The sequence below is a fragment of the Triticum urartu genome, chromosome 5A (genome assembly GCF_056163025.1).
Source record: "Triticum urartu cultivar PI428250 chromosome 5A, HENAU_Tu73, whole genome shotgun sequence".
Taxonomy (NCBI): domain Eukaryota; kingdom Viridiplantae; phylum Streptophyta; class Magnoliopsida; order Poales; family Poaceae; genus Triticum; species Triticum urartu.
Window position 1 is genome coordinate 460956091 of NC_141877.1, and position 18101 is coordinate 460974191.

The window sequence follows — 18101 nt, forward strand, 5'->3', positions numbered from 1 at the left end:
TAGGTGGCTCTATTATACTGTTTCTCAATCTCACCATGCCAATCCGTGCTATAGTCCATGTTGTCGAGCCTGACGGCTGGGCCTAGGGTGAAGGGCTCGGCTTGGCCAAGGTAGCCATTCGAGTTGGCAATGAGGGCACTGCCGGCAGAGACGAAGCTACCACACGATTAAATGTGTTTCAACGAGCCGGGCCCCTCAGATTATATAGGTACATGGGGTCTCAAGCTTACAAGACTCTAGTTGGCTATGTACATGGAGACAGAGTGCTCCACGACGAAGTCAACGTCTTCTTGTATACGTCAAGTCTTCTGGATCTTCCTTGCAATCGTCATGGGCAGCCCGAAGTGGCCCAGAACATAACCGACATGGGGGTCCTCGGCCCGGCCCATTAGTCTAGAAGTCAATATGATGAGAGCCCCCTCCCCCTAGTCGGGACACCATCAGGGTTGATCTTGAAGGTGACCACCACACCTTTACATACGTCTCTGAAGCACACTGAAACGTCTCCAACGTATCTATATTTTTTGATTGCTCCATGCTATATTATCTACTGTTTTGGACATTATTGGGCTTTATTATCCATTTTTATATTATTTTTGGGACTAACCTATTAACCGGAGGCCCAGCCCAGAATTGCTATTTTTTGCCTGTTTTAGGGTTTCGAAGAAAAGGAATATCAAACAGAGTCCAAACGGAATGAAACCTTCGGGAACAAGATTTTCTCATCGAATACAACTCAGGAGACTTGGACCCTATGTCAACACACGTAACAGGAGGCCACGAGGTAGGGGGCGCGCCTACCCCCCCTCCCAGGCGAGCCCTCCACCCTCGTGGGCCCCCTGTTGCTCCACCGACGTACTTCTTCCTCCTATATATACCCACGTACCCCCAAACGATCAGATACAGAGCCAAAAACCTAATTCCACCGCCGCAACTTTCTGTATCCACGAGATCCCATCTTGGGGCCTGTTCCGGAGCTCCGCCGGAGGGGGCATCGATCACGGAGGGCTTCTACATCAACACCATAGCCTCTCCGATGAAGTGTGAGTAGTTTACCTCAGACCTACGGGTCCATAGTTAGTAGCTAGATGGCTTCTTCTCTCTTTTTGGATCTCAATACAATGTTCTCCCCCTCTCTTGTGGAGATCTATTCGATGTAATCTTCTTTTTGCGGTGTGTTTGTTGAGACCGATGAATTGTGGGTTTATGATCAAGTTTATCTATGAATAATATTTGAATCTTCTCTGAATTCTTTTATGTATGATCGGTTATCTTTGCAAGTCTCTTCGAATTATCAGCTTGGTTTGGCCTACTAGATTGATCTTTCTTGCAATGGGAGAAGTGCTTAGCTTTGGGTTCAATCTTGCGGTGTCCTTTCCCGGTGACAGTAAGTGCAGCAAGTCACGTATTGTATTATTGCCATCGAGGATAACAAGATGGGGTTTTCTTCATATTGCATGAGTCTATCCCTGTACATCATGTCATCTTGCTTAAGGCGTTACTCTGTTTTTAACTTAATACTCTAGATGCATGCTGGATAGCGGTCGATGAGTGGAGTAATAGTAGTAGATGCATGCAGGAGTAGGTCTACTTGTCTCGGACGTCATGCCTATATACATGATCATACCTAGATATTTTCATAACTATGCTCAATTCTGTCAATTGCTCAACAGTAATTTGTTCACCCACCGTAGAATACTTATGCTTTCGAGAGAAGCCACTAGTGAAACCTATGGCCCCCGAGTCTATCTTTATCATATCAATCTCCTACTACTTAGTTATTTACTTTGCTTTTATTTTACTTTGCATCTTTATCATAAAAATACCAAAAAATTTATCTTATCATATCTATCAGATCTCACTCTCGTAAGTGGCCCTATAGGGATTGACAACCCCTATTTGCGTTGGTTACGAGGATTTATTTGTTTTGTGCAGGTACGAGGGACTCACGCGTAGCCTCCTACTGGATTGATACCTTGGTTCTCAAAAACCGAGGGAAATACTTACACTACTTTGCTGCATCATCCCTTCCTCTTCGGGGAAAACCAACGTAGTGCTAAAAGAGGTAGCAAGAAGGATTTATGGCGCCGTTGCCAGGGAGGTCTACGCAAAAGTCAACATACCAAGTACCCATCACATACCCTTATCTCCCGCATTACATTATTTGCCACTTGCCTCTCGTTTTCCTCTCCCCCACTTCACCCTTGTCGTTTTATTCGCTCTCTCTCTCTATCCTCCCTCTCTTTCTCTATTTGCCTCTTTTTGCCCGTTTCTTGTTTGCTCGTATGGTTGGGATAGTTGTTTATTTATTACTAAATAGAGAACGTAAGATCAATGGATTCATCCACTTGCTAATCTTTTTAAGAGATCCAATTATGATGAACCAATTGCTAGTGAGTTTTGTGCACTAGATTATCTTTATGAAGTTTTGCTTGAAATTCGTGAATCTGAAAAGTGTGATGAATTACTTTATGAAGCGATTCACGATAGATCTTTGAATAAAAAGCATGATTCCAATGATTTTATTATAAATTCTATTTATGCAAATTGTGCTAATAATATGCAAAACCCTAAGCTTGGGGATGCTAGTTTTGCTATGTCCTCTACTTGTTGCAATGATCATGATTGGGGTGATTCTTCTTTTGATCTTGAAAATTTATTTAAGCCCCATGATGAATATGAGATTGATAATAGTGTTTGCAATTCTATTGAAAGTGGGTTTTGAAGAGTGTCAACTTTAGATCCCACATATTTGGAGAATGTTTAATCTTATGATTTTTTTGATAAAAATGGGTCTGGAGAGATCATGACTTTAGTTAATCTTAATCCCACTATTTTGGAAGAGTGTCAACTTTGCATGCATGTGGATCATGTTGAAAATATTTTGTGTGATAGCTATTTTGTTGAATTTTCTTATGATCCTACATGTAATTATTATGAGAGAGGAAAATATGGTGGTAGAACTTTTCATGTTACTAAATTACCTCTCGTTATGTTGAGATTGCTATTGTTTCTTTCCGCTTCCTTGCATATGCTAGTTTTTGTTTGCCTTGATAATTTGTTTGCCTATAAGATGTCTATGCATAGGAAGTATGTTAGACTTAGATGTGTTTGTCACATGTTTTATGATGCTCTCTTTGTGCTTCAATTCTTGTCTTTCATGTGAGCATCATTGAAATATTATGCCTAGCTATAAGGCTTTAAAGAAAAGCGCTTGTTGGGAGACAACCCAATATTTATCCTTGCTGTTATTCAATAAATAATTTATATAGCCTCTGTTTTGGTTGTGTTTTTTTGTGTTTAATTAGTGTTTGTGCCAAGTCGAACCGTTGGGAAGACTTGGGGAAAGTCTTGTTGAACTTGCTGTAAAAAACAGAAACTTTAGTGCTCACGAGAACTGCTGTCAGTTTTATTTGGAAAGTGTTATTTAGTTAATTCTTTTTGAAGATGATTAATAGATAAATTCCTCACATTCAGAAATTTATTTTAGAATTTTTGGGGTTCCAGATCTTGCGCTAGCTACAGATTACTACAGACTGTTCTGTTTTTGACAGATTCTGTTTTTCGTGTGTTGTTTGCTTATTTTGATGAATCTATGGCTAGTAAAATAGTTTATAAACCATAGAGAAGTTGGAATGCAGTAGGTATAACACCCATATAAATGAAGAATGAGTTCATTACAGTACCTTGAAGTGATCTTTTATTCTCTTTCGCTAACGGAGCTCACGAGATTTTCTACTTTAAGTTTTGTGTTGTAAAGTTTTCAAGTTTTGGGTAAAGATTTGATGGATTATGGAACAAGGAGTGGCAAGGGCCTAAGCTTGGGGATGACCATGGCACCCCCAAGATAATCTAAGGACACCTAAAAGCCAAAGCTTGGGGATGCCCCGGAAGGCATCCCCTCTTTCGTCTACTTCTATCGGTAACTTTACTTGGAGCTATGTTTTTATTTACCATGTGATATGTGTTTTGCTTGGAGCGTCTTGTATGATTTGAGTCTTTGCTTGTTAGTTTACCACAATCATCCTTGCTGTACACACCTTTTGAGAGAGCCATACATGATTTGGAATTTGTTAGAATACTTTATGTGCTTCGCTTATATCTTTTGAGTTATATAATTTTGCTCTAGTACTTCATTTATATCTTTTAGAGCACGATGGTGGATTTGTTTATAGAAACTATTGATCTCTCATGCTTCACTTAGATTATTTTGAGAGTCTTAAATAGCATGATAATTTGCTTAAAATCCTAATATGCTTGGTATGCAAGATTAATAATAAAACTCTCTTATGAGTGTGTTGAATACTACGAGAAGTTTGATACTTGATAATTGTTTTGAGATATAGAGATGGTGATATTAAAGTCATGCTAGTTGAGTAGTTGTGAATTTGAGAAATACTTGTGTCGAAGCTTGTGATTCCCGTATCATGCATGTATGGTGAGCCGTTATGTGATGAAGTCGGAGCATGATTTATTTATTGATTGTCTTTCTTATGAGTGGCGGTCGGGGACGAGCGATGGTCTTTTCCTACCAATCTATCCCCCTAGGAGCATGCGCATAATACTTTGCTTTGAAAACTTGTAGATTTTTGCAATAAGTATATGAGTTCTTCATGACTAATGTTGAGTCCATGGATTATACGCACTCTCACCCTTCCACCTTTGCTAGCCTCTCTAATACCGCGCACCTTTCGCCGGTATCATACACCCACCATATACCTTCCTCAAAACAGCCACCATACCTACCTATTATGGCATTTCCATAGCCATTCTGAGATATATTTCCATGCAACTTTCCACCGTTCCGTTTATGACACACTCCATCATTGTCATATTGCTTAGCATGATCATGTAGTTGACATAGTATTTATGGCAAAGCCACCATTCATAATTCTTTCATACTTGTCACTCATGCATCATTGCATATCCCGGTACACCGCCGGAGGCATTCATATAGAGTCATATTTTGTTCTAAGTATCGAGTTGTAATTGTTGAGTTGTAAGAAAAATAAAAGTGTGATGATCATCATTATTAGAGCATTGTCCCAGTGAGGAAAGGATGATGGAGACTATGATTCCCCCACAAGTCGGGATGAGACTCTTGACGAAAAATAAATAAAAGAGGCTAAAGAAGCCCAAATAAAAAAATAGAAAAGGCCCAAAAAAATAAAAATAAAATGAGAGAAAAAGAGAGAAGGGACAATGTTACTATCCTTTTACCACACTTGTGCTTCAAAGTGGCACCATGATCTTCATAGTAGAGAGTCTCTCATGTTATCACTTTCATATACTAGTGAGAATCTTTCATTATAGAACGTGGCTTGTATATTCCAATGATGGGCTTCCTCAAATTGCCCTAGGTCTTCATGAGCAAGCAAGTTGGATGCACACCCACTTAGTTTCTTTTTAAGCTTTCATATACTTATAGCTCTAGTGCATCCGTTGCATGGCAATCCCTACTCACTCACATTGATATCTATTGATGGGCATCTCCATAGCCCATTGATACGCCTAGTTGATGTGAGACTATCTTCTCCCTTTTGTCTTCTCCACAACCACCACTCTATTCCACCTATAGTGCTATATCCATGGCTCACGCTCATGTATTGCGTGAAAATTGAAAAAGTTTTGAGAATGTCAAAAGTATGAAACAATTGCTTGGCTTGTCATCGGGGTTGTGCATGATTTAAATATTTTGTGTGGTGAAGATAGAGCATAGCCAGACTATATGATTTTGTAGGGATAACTTTCTTTAGCCATGTTATTTTGAGAAGACATAATTGCTTTGTTAGTATGCTTGAAGTATTATCATTTTTATGTCAATATGAACTTTTGTCTTGAATCTTTCGGATCTGAATATTCATACCACAATTAAGAAGAATTACATTAAAATTATGCCAAGTAGTACTCCGCACCAAAAATTCTGTTTTTATCATTTACCTACTCGAGGACGAGCAGGAATTAAGCTTGGGGATGCTTGATACGTCTCCGATGTATCTATAATTTTTGATTGCTCCATGCTATATTATCTACTATTTTGGACATTATTGGGCTTTATTATCCACTTTTATATTATTTTTGGGACTAACCTATTAACCGGAGGCCCAGCCCAGAATTGCTGTTTTTTGCCTGTTTTAGGGTTTCGAAGAAAAGGAATATCAAAGGAGTCCAAACGGAATGAAACCTTCGGGAACGTGATTTTCTCATCGAATACAACTCAGGAGACTTGGACCCTATGTCAAGACATGTAACAGGAGGCCACGAGGTAGGGGGCGCGCCTACCCCCCCCCCAAGCGCGCCCTCCACCCTCGTGGGCCCCCTGTTGCTCCACCGACGTACTTCTTCCTCCTATATATACCCACGTACCCCCAAACGATCAGATACGAAGCCAAAAACCTAATTCCACCGCCGCAACTTTCTGTATCCACGAGATCTCATCTTGGGACCTGTTTCCGGAGCTCCGCCGGAGGGGGCATCGATCACGGAGGGCTTCTATATCAACACCATAGCCTCTCCGATGAAGTGTGAGTAGTTTACCTCAGACCTACGGGTCCATAGTTAGTAGCTAGATGGCTTCTTCTCTCTTTTTGGATCTCAATACAATGTTCTCCCCCTCTCTTGTGGAGATCTATTTGATATAATCTTCTTTTTGCAGTGTGTTTGTTGAGCCCGATGAATTGTGGGTTTATGATCAAGTCTATCTATGAATAACATTTGAATCTTCTCTGAATTCTTTTATGTATGATTGGTTATCTTTGCAAGTCTCTTCGAATTATCAATTTGGTTTGGCCTACTAGATTGATCTTTCTTGCAATGGGAGAAGTGCTTAGCTTTGGGTTCAATCTTGTGGTGTCCTTTCCCGGTGATAGTAAGGGCAACAAGGCACGTATTCTATTGTTGCCATCGAGGATAACAAGATGGAGTTTTCTTCATATTGCATGAGTCTATCCCTGTACATCATGTCATCTTTCTTAAGGCGTTACTCTGTTTTTAACTTAATACTCTAGATGCATGCTGGATAGCGGTCGATGAGTGGAGTAATAGTAGTAGATGCAGGCAGGAGTCGGTCTACTTGTCTCGGACGTGATGCCTATATACATGATCATACCTAGATATTCTCATAACTATGCTCAATTCTGTCAATTGCTCAACAGTAATTTGTTCACCCACTGTAGAATACTTATGCTCTCGAGAGAAGCCACTAGTGAAACCTATGGCCCCCGGGTCTATCTTTATCATATCAATCTCCTACTACTTAGTTATTTACTTTGCTATTTACTTTGCTTTTATTTTACTTTGAATCTTTATCATAAAAATACCAAAAATATTATATTATCATATCTATCAGATCTCACTCTCGTAAGTGGCCCTATAGGGATTGACAACCCCTATTTACGTTGGTTGCGAGGATTTATTTGTTTTGTGTAGGTACGAGGGACTCGCGCGTAGCCTCCTACTGGATTGATACCTTGGTTCTCAAAAACTGAGAGAAATACTTATGCTACTTTGCTGCATCATCCCTTCCTCTTCGGGGAAAACCAACGCAGTGCTAAAAGAGGTAGCACACACCACGACCAAGAAAGCTTCTAGAGGAACACTAACCACCCAGGAACCTAGGATCCAAGACTAACAAGTTGTTGGTGATGAAATCTCACGGGAAACTCGAATTGGTTTGGCCAAAATGTAGATCGGGCCTTGCTCACTCAATCCCAAAGTATCAACAAGTTTGGGTGGAGGGATTGAGATATATGAGTAAAATAGAGGTTAGTAATAGTGGAGGCTCAACAAGGCAAAATGATTACGGTTGGAAGAGGAAGAAGGGTGTCACTTATAGTGTTTCCAATTTTGTAGCTGTTTCCTGCCATTGGACCCCCGTGCACACGAGGGTGCCGAGGGGCGAAAACACTACCTCATGCATATGGGGTGTTCAGAGGCGAATGTAATACCCCATACGCACAGGGGTCAAAGACCTTGTCCACATGGGGTATCCAGAGAGCAGTGCACTAGCTCGTGCGGATGGGTCAAAGACCCCGCTCACATGGGGTTTCTAGAGACTATCCGCATTTCCCATGGACACAAAGAGCATACATATGAATGAAAGGCTCCCTTTTTGGTGGTAGGTGTCGAAAGACAAATGTACTATAGTTTTAGAGTGCTCCCACACCGTGATTCTCCCACCTTGACCCCTCTTGATTGTGCGGTTTCCCTACGATTCAAATCAAACCAAAATAAAACCTTCAAGTCACCGGAAAACCACACCTTTGATCTTTTAGTAGTGTGAGGGGGATCAATCATCCACATAATAAACATCCACGGAACCAATGATCTGAGATAAATCTTCTCAGTTGTCATTCATTCCACTAACCACATTGTCATCACACCAAAATACCATTTATAGATAAATGCACTTTCACCCTATATGCAACCAACACCTTGATCATTGATACGATGTCATCTTGAAAACCTTACTAGAAAAATATTATCTTTGGATGTGCATGCAAGATTGCATAGTAAAATTATATATTTTCCTCAAACTCATGAAGATTTGCACTTGCGTGCGTTCGTGTTGCCCTAGCACACACACTACAAAACCAAAATCTAGTACCTAAAAACTTCGTGTAGATTCAGAAAATTTTCCCAAAGAAATGTATATGCAACCGTCTTGAGCATTGACGCAGATTCGTACAAAACCATCATACCAAAATAATCAATTGTGTGTGCTTGCAAGTTATTTTAGCAAAATTAAATGTTTCCCTCTGCAACCCAGAAGAAACGAGGTATTATCTTGCAGCAGCCTCATCAAATCACATACATGACCCAAGTGGACCTTTTAAAATCAAGGTGGCATCTATGACCTATTTGATGGAAGTGCTCGTAGTACTCGGTATTTTACATAGTTACGTGACTTGTGTCGGGGTTAGCTAACAGCCCATACAAAACCAAAAATTTAGCACCCAAAAAGTAACTTACATTTTATTTTTTATTTTGTTATTGAATGGCAATGCCTATGACCTATTTGATGGAAGTCCTCACAGTGCTTGGCTTTTACGTAATTATGTGGCTGGCATCATTATTGCCTAACACCCCATACAAAACCGGTAACTAATAGCCAAAAGCTTAGATGCATTTTATCTCTAGGAGGTTGTTTTGGGATAGACGCTGACATATGACATGAAGTGGAGTGGTTTGATAAAATAGAGATTTTTGAAATGCAAATTACATGCAATCAACATCTCGAGCCTTAATACCAAGTCGGCGTCCAAGAACTCTAATTAGAAAATAGTGTTTGTTTGTAAGTTGTAACATTATCGCAACTCAACTCCAACAAGCAGGTTGTATATATTGTGGCGATCTCATCAAATGGCGCACTTCCATAGTGGCCCTTTTCCTATTGGTGGTGTCTATGTCCATCATAGTACAATGTTTACATGGTCGCAAAAAACACTAACAAGTTGCTTGATTAGGATAATTTGTGAAAGATTGGATAAAATAATGTTGTTTTCAGAAAGTAATAAAAACGTAAACCGGATTCAGTTTGTAGGAAGAGTAGGCTTGTTTAAGTCCCAAGCATGCATCTGACTTTGGAGCAATGATATAAAGTAGTCAAAATCATAGTTGCCGGTTGATGACTTTGTTAATTCAAAGTCAGACTCGTCTCGAACCTTCGTTTTATAAAAATCCTTCTTAAGCACAACTTGAACCCAAGATCGACAGATAGTGTCGTTTGCCCTCTTTGTGCTAACCATAATGCATGAGACGTCTAAGCACATCTTTTTAGGTTGCAGTTTAGTGAAATAGTTTCAGTGGTCTGTGATCATGGACCCGTTCATCGATCCTTCGCCGGATTTGGGTCCCATTTCTTTGAAATCCTGGCGGGTTTCCTCGTGAAATTCCATTCCAAAAGACAATCGATACTCATTTGACTGAGTTATCCTACACATCTTGGGGAGTTTGTGGGAACGGAACTACATTATTTTTTGTGCTCTAGTATAAGTTAATCTAATCATTTTCCTCATTAAGGAGTAGGTGAAAACCACATGACTCAACCGAGTGTTGTATTGAAGTTTTTTTTATTTCTTCTCTTTGTATTGCACATTGTGCAGTTGTTGGTAGTATAAATACATTTATTGTTCTGGTAGTGCTTGGCCTTTTACATAGCTACGTGGTTTGCATCAGTTTACCTAACACCCCATACAAAATCAAAAATTAACATCCAAGAAGTTACGTACATTCAATTTCTGAGGTTGTTGTTGTTGACAGTCCATGTCTATGACCTATTTAATGGATATCCTCACGTTTCTTGACTTTTACGTAGTTATGTGGCTTGCATTGGTGCTGTCTAACACCTCATACAAAGCCATGAATCAATAACCAAAAGCTTATGCGCATTTAATATCTAGAAGGTTTTCTTTTGGGAATAGACACCGACATGTCACATGAAATAGAGTGGTTTGATAACGCTTACACATGGCCTGGCTGATAATAGAGATTTTTAAAACAAGAAATTTACATGCAATCAACATCCCGAACCTTAAGGCCAGGCCAACGTCCGAGAGCTCTAATTACGAAATAGTGTGCTCTTATAAGGTTCTCGCAACTCAAACTCAAACAAGAAAGTTGCTTATGTTGTGACGATCTACCAAATGATGCACGCTCTTAGTGGCTCTACGTAGTCGCACACACAAAACGCTGATGAGTGGCCTATTTGGATCATTTCCGAAAGATTGAACAAAAAAATTGTTTCGAGAAAGCAAATAAAAAATGAAACCTATTTCGCTTGGTAGGAAGAGTAGACATGTTTAATTCCCGATACATGTATTTGAGTTTGTAGTGACGGTACAAGGTATAGCCGAAATCATGGCTATTTTTTGGGGGAAATTGTGTTTCGTTTGAAATATGTGAAAATTGCCCTCTTCGGTTATTTGTGTCAAAATTCTCATAAAATTTGGCACGAAATTCGTGCAACTCAAAATGGGCCATCGCAATTCCCACGCGGGGCCGGTGGGCAAGTGGCATCGGACAAGGAGCCCTAATCGCCGATGATAGCCGTAGACAGGGCCCGAGACAAGTGCCGCATCAATCAAAAGTCAAAACCCCCCGATCGGGCCGCCTTTTCCCAACCCAGCAGCGCCCCGACGCCGCCGTCGGTTACTAGTGTGGACACGCGGTCGGCGTGGTCGGCGGCCGGCGGGGATGAGCATGCGCTATCTGGTGGCCGGTCGCGCCGGCTGTGCGGCGGCGGGATCGTCCTCCTCCGCCAACCCCCTCAGCGCCCTCGCCGACGCCGTGCTCGGCTCCTCCAAATCTGAGGTGCGTGCGTCCGACTTGACCCCCATCTCGAGCGAAATCGGTGCGCCGCCGCCGGCCTCCAGCGGGCATGGACCCTTAGGGCTAGGGTAGGGCGTTGGGTCGGGTGGATCCTTCCCGAGGGTTTGTTGTTCGTTTCTCTCTGGCTGATCCTTCTGCAGAGGAGACGCCACTGCCCAATTCAATCGGTTCAGGTGGCAATGGTGGATCCCGAGGAGCGCCCTGGTGGTCTCCGTTCGGTGTTCGCCTGTGCAGGCAATTGTGGCGCCAAACGCTGAGGTCGTGGGCGGCAGATGCTCACCAACCTCCACTCCCGTTCGCTCACCTGGTAGAGAGGCACTGGCCATGTCTTCTCCATTGTGCTCACACTCTCCTGTCAGAAGCTTGGTGTGGACAGAGACCACACCCCTAACCCCGAATGCTGACCCCAACCAGGCGCTTGTTGCAGACTTGGACGAGGATCGTGCTTGTGCCTTCCTGATGTTCACTTCAGCAGATTCATCGCCGTGGCCGTGGCCGTGGCAGGCGCATGTGCTACGCTCCACCCTCCCGTCAGCCGTCGCAGTGGGAGGGGGCGGTGGATATCACTGATTTCAGGCCAATCAGTCTCATCCACAGTGCTACAAAAATCATCGTTAAGGCTTTCGCCAACAAGCTAGTACTGAAACTTGATCAGCTTATCCCACGCAATCAAAGTGCATTCTTCGGGAGGCGGTGCATTCAAGACAACTTCGCCTTGGTCCACCACGCTATAAAAACTTCGCATCGAAAGCAGGGTGCCTGCTGCCTTATTCCTAAAATTAGATGTGGTGAAAGCCTTTGATTCGGCGCCTTGGCCCTTCCTCTTGGAAATTCTGGAACACAGGGGATGTGGACCCATGTGGCGATTTTAATATCCTCAATTCTTGCCTCCTCTTCTACTTGGATTGTGATAAATTGTTGCCCTGGGAGCACAGTTTGGCATGCTGGTGGCCTAAGACAAGGTGATCCAATCTCCCCAATGATGTTTGTCCATGTGGAAGAGGTGAGACTGCTGAAATCGTTCTTGGATGTGGCATGTGGGAATTAAGCACATGCTCTCCCTTTTTGCTGAAATGGCCATGTTCGTTAGACGAGACCGGTTCGAGCTAAGAGTTGTGGCTGATATGTTGGGCATCTTTGGTGATGCCTCTGATCTTTTTGTCAATTTGGCCAAGAGCTCATTCATCCCTATCAGATGTGGCCCGGAGGTGAACAAGGACCTCCCGGTGGATTTGCCATGTACAATTGGTTTGTTCCCTTGCACTTACTTAGGCCTACCCTTGAGCATGGGACCATTGAGGAAAGAGGAGCTCATGAAACTGGCTGACTGTGTGGCAAACCACATGCCAGCATGGACGGGCAACCTACTATTCAACGTCATCTTGATCAAATGTGTTCTCATAGCAACATCAGTTTACCATATGCTATCATTTGATCTACACCCATGGGTTATCAAGAAAATTGAGAAAATCTGTTGTGACTTCCTTTGGAGAAGACTAGAGGAAGAAAAGCGTGGACACTTCAAGATTGCATGGGAAATGGTTTATTGGCCGATCGAATATGGGGGCCTCGGAATTCATAACCAGCGGCTTCTGAATGCTGTTCTCAGAATCAGGTGGCCGTGGTAGGCCAGGGTTGACGATGCTAGGTCGTGGCAAGGTTTGACCGTTAATGTCTTGTCGGAGGCTACGACAATGCTCCACGCCTCAACTATATGCACGTTGGGGAACGATAACGCTGCAAAGTTCTGGACAGACAGATGGTTGCATAGCTGCTCCCAAGGAGCTGGAACCAGATCTTTTTGATTCATCATCTATTGCGTCGAGGAAGCTATCTGGTAAGGCGGCTCTTCTCCAATGCATGGATCATAGGCATCCGATGATAAAGGGTTTCCCCTGCTTTATATTATAAAGCAACGGCCAACCACACGATACAACAAGCTTGCTGGGGTGTAGCACAACCAAGCCCAAAAGAAAAATGAGAGGAAGAAGAGAAAAACAAATGCCAACACCGGCAGATCGACAAAACGAAGATGACCGGAACCACTGCTCCCTCTGGAGAAGTCCCACCGCGCTCCTAGCCTCCAAATCACCGTGTACCGAGCAAGACCTTCAAGAAGGAAAGCGACGACGACGTCGTTGCTTCCCGGACTACTCCTAGGGTTTCCCCCGATACACGGAGAGCAGCGGGAAAGGGGTATACCCGAGGCCCTTCAGGAAGGAACGACAGCACCCGCAGGTGTCACCGCGTCGTTGCCGGCCGATCTGGAGTGCTCCACCCAACTTGCTGCCCACCAGCATGCGTCACCACGATCATGGCACCCTCCTCGTCGTCTGACTGTGGTCACCGGACACGAAGCCTAGAGGAAAGAGGAGGTGATAGCGAAAACAGGGACAACAACAACATAGCCATGCGGGAGGGAACAACCTCCACTGCCCTCGCGGCAGCCGACCAGACGTGGCAACGGGGACACACCAGGCCCCTACTGGCCCGGCCGGGCCCAGACGAGGCCCACAAAGCCCCCGCCTCCACGCTGCAACATGCCGGCTGACAGCGCCGCCACCACCCGGAGACCGCCGACGCACCACCTCCACCTCCAGGGAGCATTGCCGCCTGGCAACAAACAGCCGGCCCGCCCTGACCCAGATGGGGCCTAGATCTGGGCCGAGTAGGCGCCACCGGCCACGCCCGCACCACCACACTGCCCCGCAGCCAACCGCCGCGCCGCCGCACCGATGACCACCTGAGCCGGACTAACGCCGGCAGAGCCGCATCGCCGCCGTCAAGAGCCCCCACGCCACTCTCCACGCCGACGGCAGTGGGAGGGGAGAGGGGTGGGGAGGGGGGCTAGGGTTTGCTTGTCGCCTATGGGGGACGAGCGAGCTAACCGAAGGGGGAGAGGGCCGGCCGGCCGGATGATTGCTCGGATCGCAGGCATCAAGGGAGATTTCTCAGCTGCGATGATCGTTCAATTCTGCGTATTCTGGATATTGACCAGCCGTCAACGTCACTCGATGACTAATATTAAGGACCGTTTTAGCTGGATCTGGACGGAGAGTGGTGTTTACTCCGGCCAAAACTGGATACAGGGCATTTTTCGTTGCTGCCAGGCGCGAAGCAGCTGTAAAATTCCTCTGCACCATTGCATCTGAAATTGTTTGGTTGGCTTGCCATTCATAATCGGTGTTGGACAGCTGATCGCTTAATTTACAGAGGGCTCCCCCACCCTACTGCCTGCACCCCTATGTGATCAAGTGCCGGAGACGCTAAACCACCTTCTTATCCAATGGCCATTCTCGAGGGCAGTTTGGTTTCAGGTGTTCAGACAACTTGATTTGGTGGTGCCGTGCCGCAAGCTAATTCAGCTTTAGTAGACTGGTGGGAGCAGGTTCACAGTGGAGTGCCTCGTAGAAGAAAAAAAAAGGAGGTCAACACCCTCGTCGCTCTGATCATCTTTCACCTCTGGAAAGAACGAAATAGTCGTGTTTTTGATAACATGCCGCCATTGAACCTGCTGTGGTTTCTAGGATTTTGGGTGAGTGGAACCTCTTGGTCCATGCGTGGGATCACTACAGTAGGAGTAGGCAAAGGGTTAGGCAACAGAGAAACTAGTGATCAGTAGCTATTAGTGCCAGTGCTGGTGGATCAGCGGCTCTGCCTGCTTATTTATAAACTCTACTTTGTACTGTTTTTCCTCCATTCCTTAATGAATCAACATGCAAAGCTCTTATGTGTTCCGGAAAAAGAAAGTGTGGAATTTATGTTTTTCCTTTTTGTATTAGTATCACTCGCGAGAAATGAACATCAACCTAAAGTTTTTTGACGAAACTCAGTAGCACTGAGAACTTAAGATTAATCTATTCATGTTTTAGGTTGATGATTTTTTGAAACATTTTTTTTTGCAGCAGCAGAGAAAGGAACTTTCAGGATCAGCAGTTCGTGGGAAAGCTTCTTTTGATTCGATGCCCGTTCCTTTATCTACACTTCCAGGCTCCGAGGATGAGGTCAAGCTAGGTCAGGGACCTATTAGAAGCATGAAGGTTATTTTCCCTATTCCTCGGTATCCTAGATATATATGTGTATTTGTGATGTTTACTAGTTCCAGTTGAACATTGGCAGGGCACCAACTTCATTAATGGGTGTCATGGAGACGCCTGTGGCGATAATTTTCAAGCCTCAATCCCTTCTGTTCCTGAACACAGAGTAGTCGAGCCTCACCTTGGAGAGTCAGAGCAAGTTGATAGCGCTACTCGCCTGCATTTCAAGCCCAAATTTGAAGGCAAGTTCCAAACTGATGTGATTGTAGATATTAGTAATTATGTCAATGCATGGTATAAAACTGAGACATCCAATAATTCAATTAGGCTGATAACTCTTTATCGAGTTTTGCTCGGTCATGTTCCTTTTCAGTTTTCACATATCGTCATCAGTAGCATGTTTTAGGTATGGTTGAATTGCATGCCTATTTCCAATGGGACTAAATACACTGTGAGTTAACCCTGATGCGACATTTGTTTCAGGTCCACCAGAGATGGCTGCTCACCATTTGTTGCCTCAAAGTTCATTTGAACCATACAATATATCGGAAAATGGACCAGAAGAATATTCAGGAGGAAAGGTTAGCTTAGTTTCTCATCTCTGTGTTTCAAGATTATCTGGAAACATGAGGCCGGAGGGCACTGGAGAAAGACACTTTTGTGCTAACCAACTTCGTTTCTAAGTGATTGGCCTTCAAGCATTATCCTCATGTCTTGTGCCTGAAACACCTAACGCTTAGTTTACTTGTGCCAGGATGGGTTATTGGATCATATGGATGATCTTTATGATGATGAAATGAGATCCTCTGGAAACACAAGTACCAAAGTCGATAGTTGGTTGTCTGCGCTTGAACAGGTCAGTGCCTCCTAAACTGCAGTCACCTTTTCAAGTTAGATTATTTTTTACAGAAGATTAGATAAACATGACCTGGATATTGTGTTGTGCGTGTGGGCTTTTAAATCGGTCTATATGGACTATTCGGTCCTGCATAATAGAGGACCGATTTGACCGTACTTAGTCTGGTCCTGTAGTTTTGCAAACCGGTTTTTATTCGGTCTTTTCAGGTTCGGTTTTTGGTCTTCATTTTTTATACCCGGGGTGACCAGCCACAGCTGTAAAAAAATTTGGGCAGCCGCTAGTGGCGCTGCAAATATGCAGCAGCAGCTAAAATTTGAGGTTGCCCCAAAATTTTTCATCACAAAATAGAGATGCGTCATCTGTTGTAACTGGTTTTTGGGCCCCAAATGACAATTTTTTGCACTGCTGCTGTTTTACCTCATTTGTTGGAGATGCTCTTAATTAATGTAATAAGGTGTTATGTTTGCTTTGCGGTGGTTGCAGGGTATTTGGTGTTGCTTCATGCAATATTTGTAGACTATATGCCCGGGTTTATAAGATTATATATACAACTACAGCTTTGAAACATTGACTTCTTTTTCCCTTTTATACTGCTGAGTGCTGAGTTGACTATTGGCGACGCTGATCCCATCATTTACTGGCTGCAGGGACTACATCCACGAGTCATGAGCGACGACGAGCTGTCAGGTGGTGGCTGGTTGTCATTCCTGCAGATTGCCATCAGCCACCTGGGTGGATTTTCCCAACCAAGGTTTCTGGAAGAACTGATCACCTGTCAGGATCAGGTTACTGGGCATCGAGTATGGATCAAGCTACAGCAGCGCTCTGGCTGGTCGGTTAAATTGGAAGCTACGCGCGACCACCTCTTCGACGCCCTGCAGGATGCGGCGATGCTGGCCGTTATCACGATGAGACAGCATTTCCCCTGTGAGTTCGGAGGCACTCCATTTGAAGTTCTGCCCGTCCCGCCTGGGCAGAGGAGCAGGCGGTTAGATGACGGTGCCACGGTCATCCGAGGCGGTGCCGTGGCTTCTGCTTTTATTGGCATCGATCACGATGATGTCCAACGTCTTCTCGCGGTCAGCTTCATGTCCCTTTTCCATGAGCGTTCCAAGTCTTTGCAACGTTTGAGGAAGCACGCGTTGAAGCAGCGGCTGCTGATCGCGGAGATAGAGAAGATGGTGGAAGAGCTCGATGGTTCCCCAACCCAGACGCAGGAGTTGGATCAAAGAATTGCGGAGCTGAAAAGGAAGTCGGGGGAGATGCATGGACTTCATGCCCATGCTGTCAAAGGATACATTGGTTGGTCTGTGTTCGTCTCTAACGAGGCGCAGCAGGAGATGAAACCATTGGATGATGGGGATGAGGTACCACCTGCAATTGCAAGCTCCTCAGCAGTATCAGCCAGGGCCAGGCTGTGAGCGATATGCATGCATTGCACCAGTTTATATTCATCAATAATGATGGTTACAATCCAACCAACCTGTGTTGTTGTAATTCATTACTCCTTTTGGACTTGGATGGTGTGATTTAGGGACCCAGACGTGGCACCGTGAACTCATGTTGTTGTAATCTCAGACCCCTGCTTGTGTTGTAAACTGATGTATGTGCAAAGCCTAAATGGGCTGTCTGTGACACCCTACAATATATGATGGCTGTTGAGACATATATGGCAAATGGTGATGAAATTAATTAGCTGCTTGCATTCAAACAAATAAGATAATTTGTCTACATGTAATCATGTATACCTCGGCATGTTTGTATTACATGATTTGCATCAAATTTGCATTCAGTTTCGTTGTTACAGCATGTTTTACTGAAGTTGATCAATGTACAGCATCACACTCGGATGGAAACCTGCATCTCAAAGACATCTC

At 44.0% G+C, this 18101-nt stretch overlaps 1 protein-coding gene across 2 annotated transcripts; it reads left to right on the forward strand.

Annotated features, from left to right (window-relative positions):
• The first annotated feature begins 11086 nt into the window (after positions 1-11086).
• On the forward strand, positions 11087-17892 carry LOC147971936 (uncharacterized). 2 transcript variants are annotated; one of them, XM_087522887.1, is made up of 6 exons: positions 11087-11310; positions 15234-15368; positions 15448-15607; positions 15849-15946; positions 16120-16221; positions 16872-17892. In XM_087522887.1, the coding sequence occupies exons 1-6, from the start codon at positions 11194-11196 to the stop codon at positions 17643-17645; spliced, it is 1386 nt and encodes a 461-aa protein (XP_087379013.1). In that variant the 5' UTR covers positions 11087-11193; the 3' UTR covers positions 17646-17892. The 2 variants fall into 2 exon arrangements, with proteins under 2 accessions (XP_087379013.1, XP_087379014.1); XM_087522888.1 differs by having other exon boundaries at positions 15237-15368.
• Positions 17893-18101: the final 209 nt, after the last annotated feature.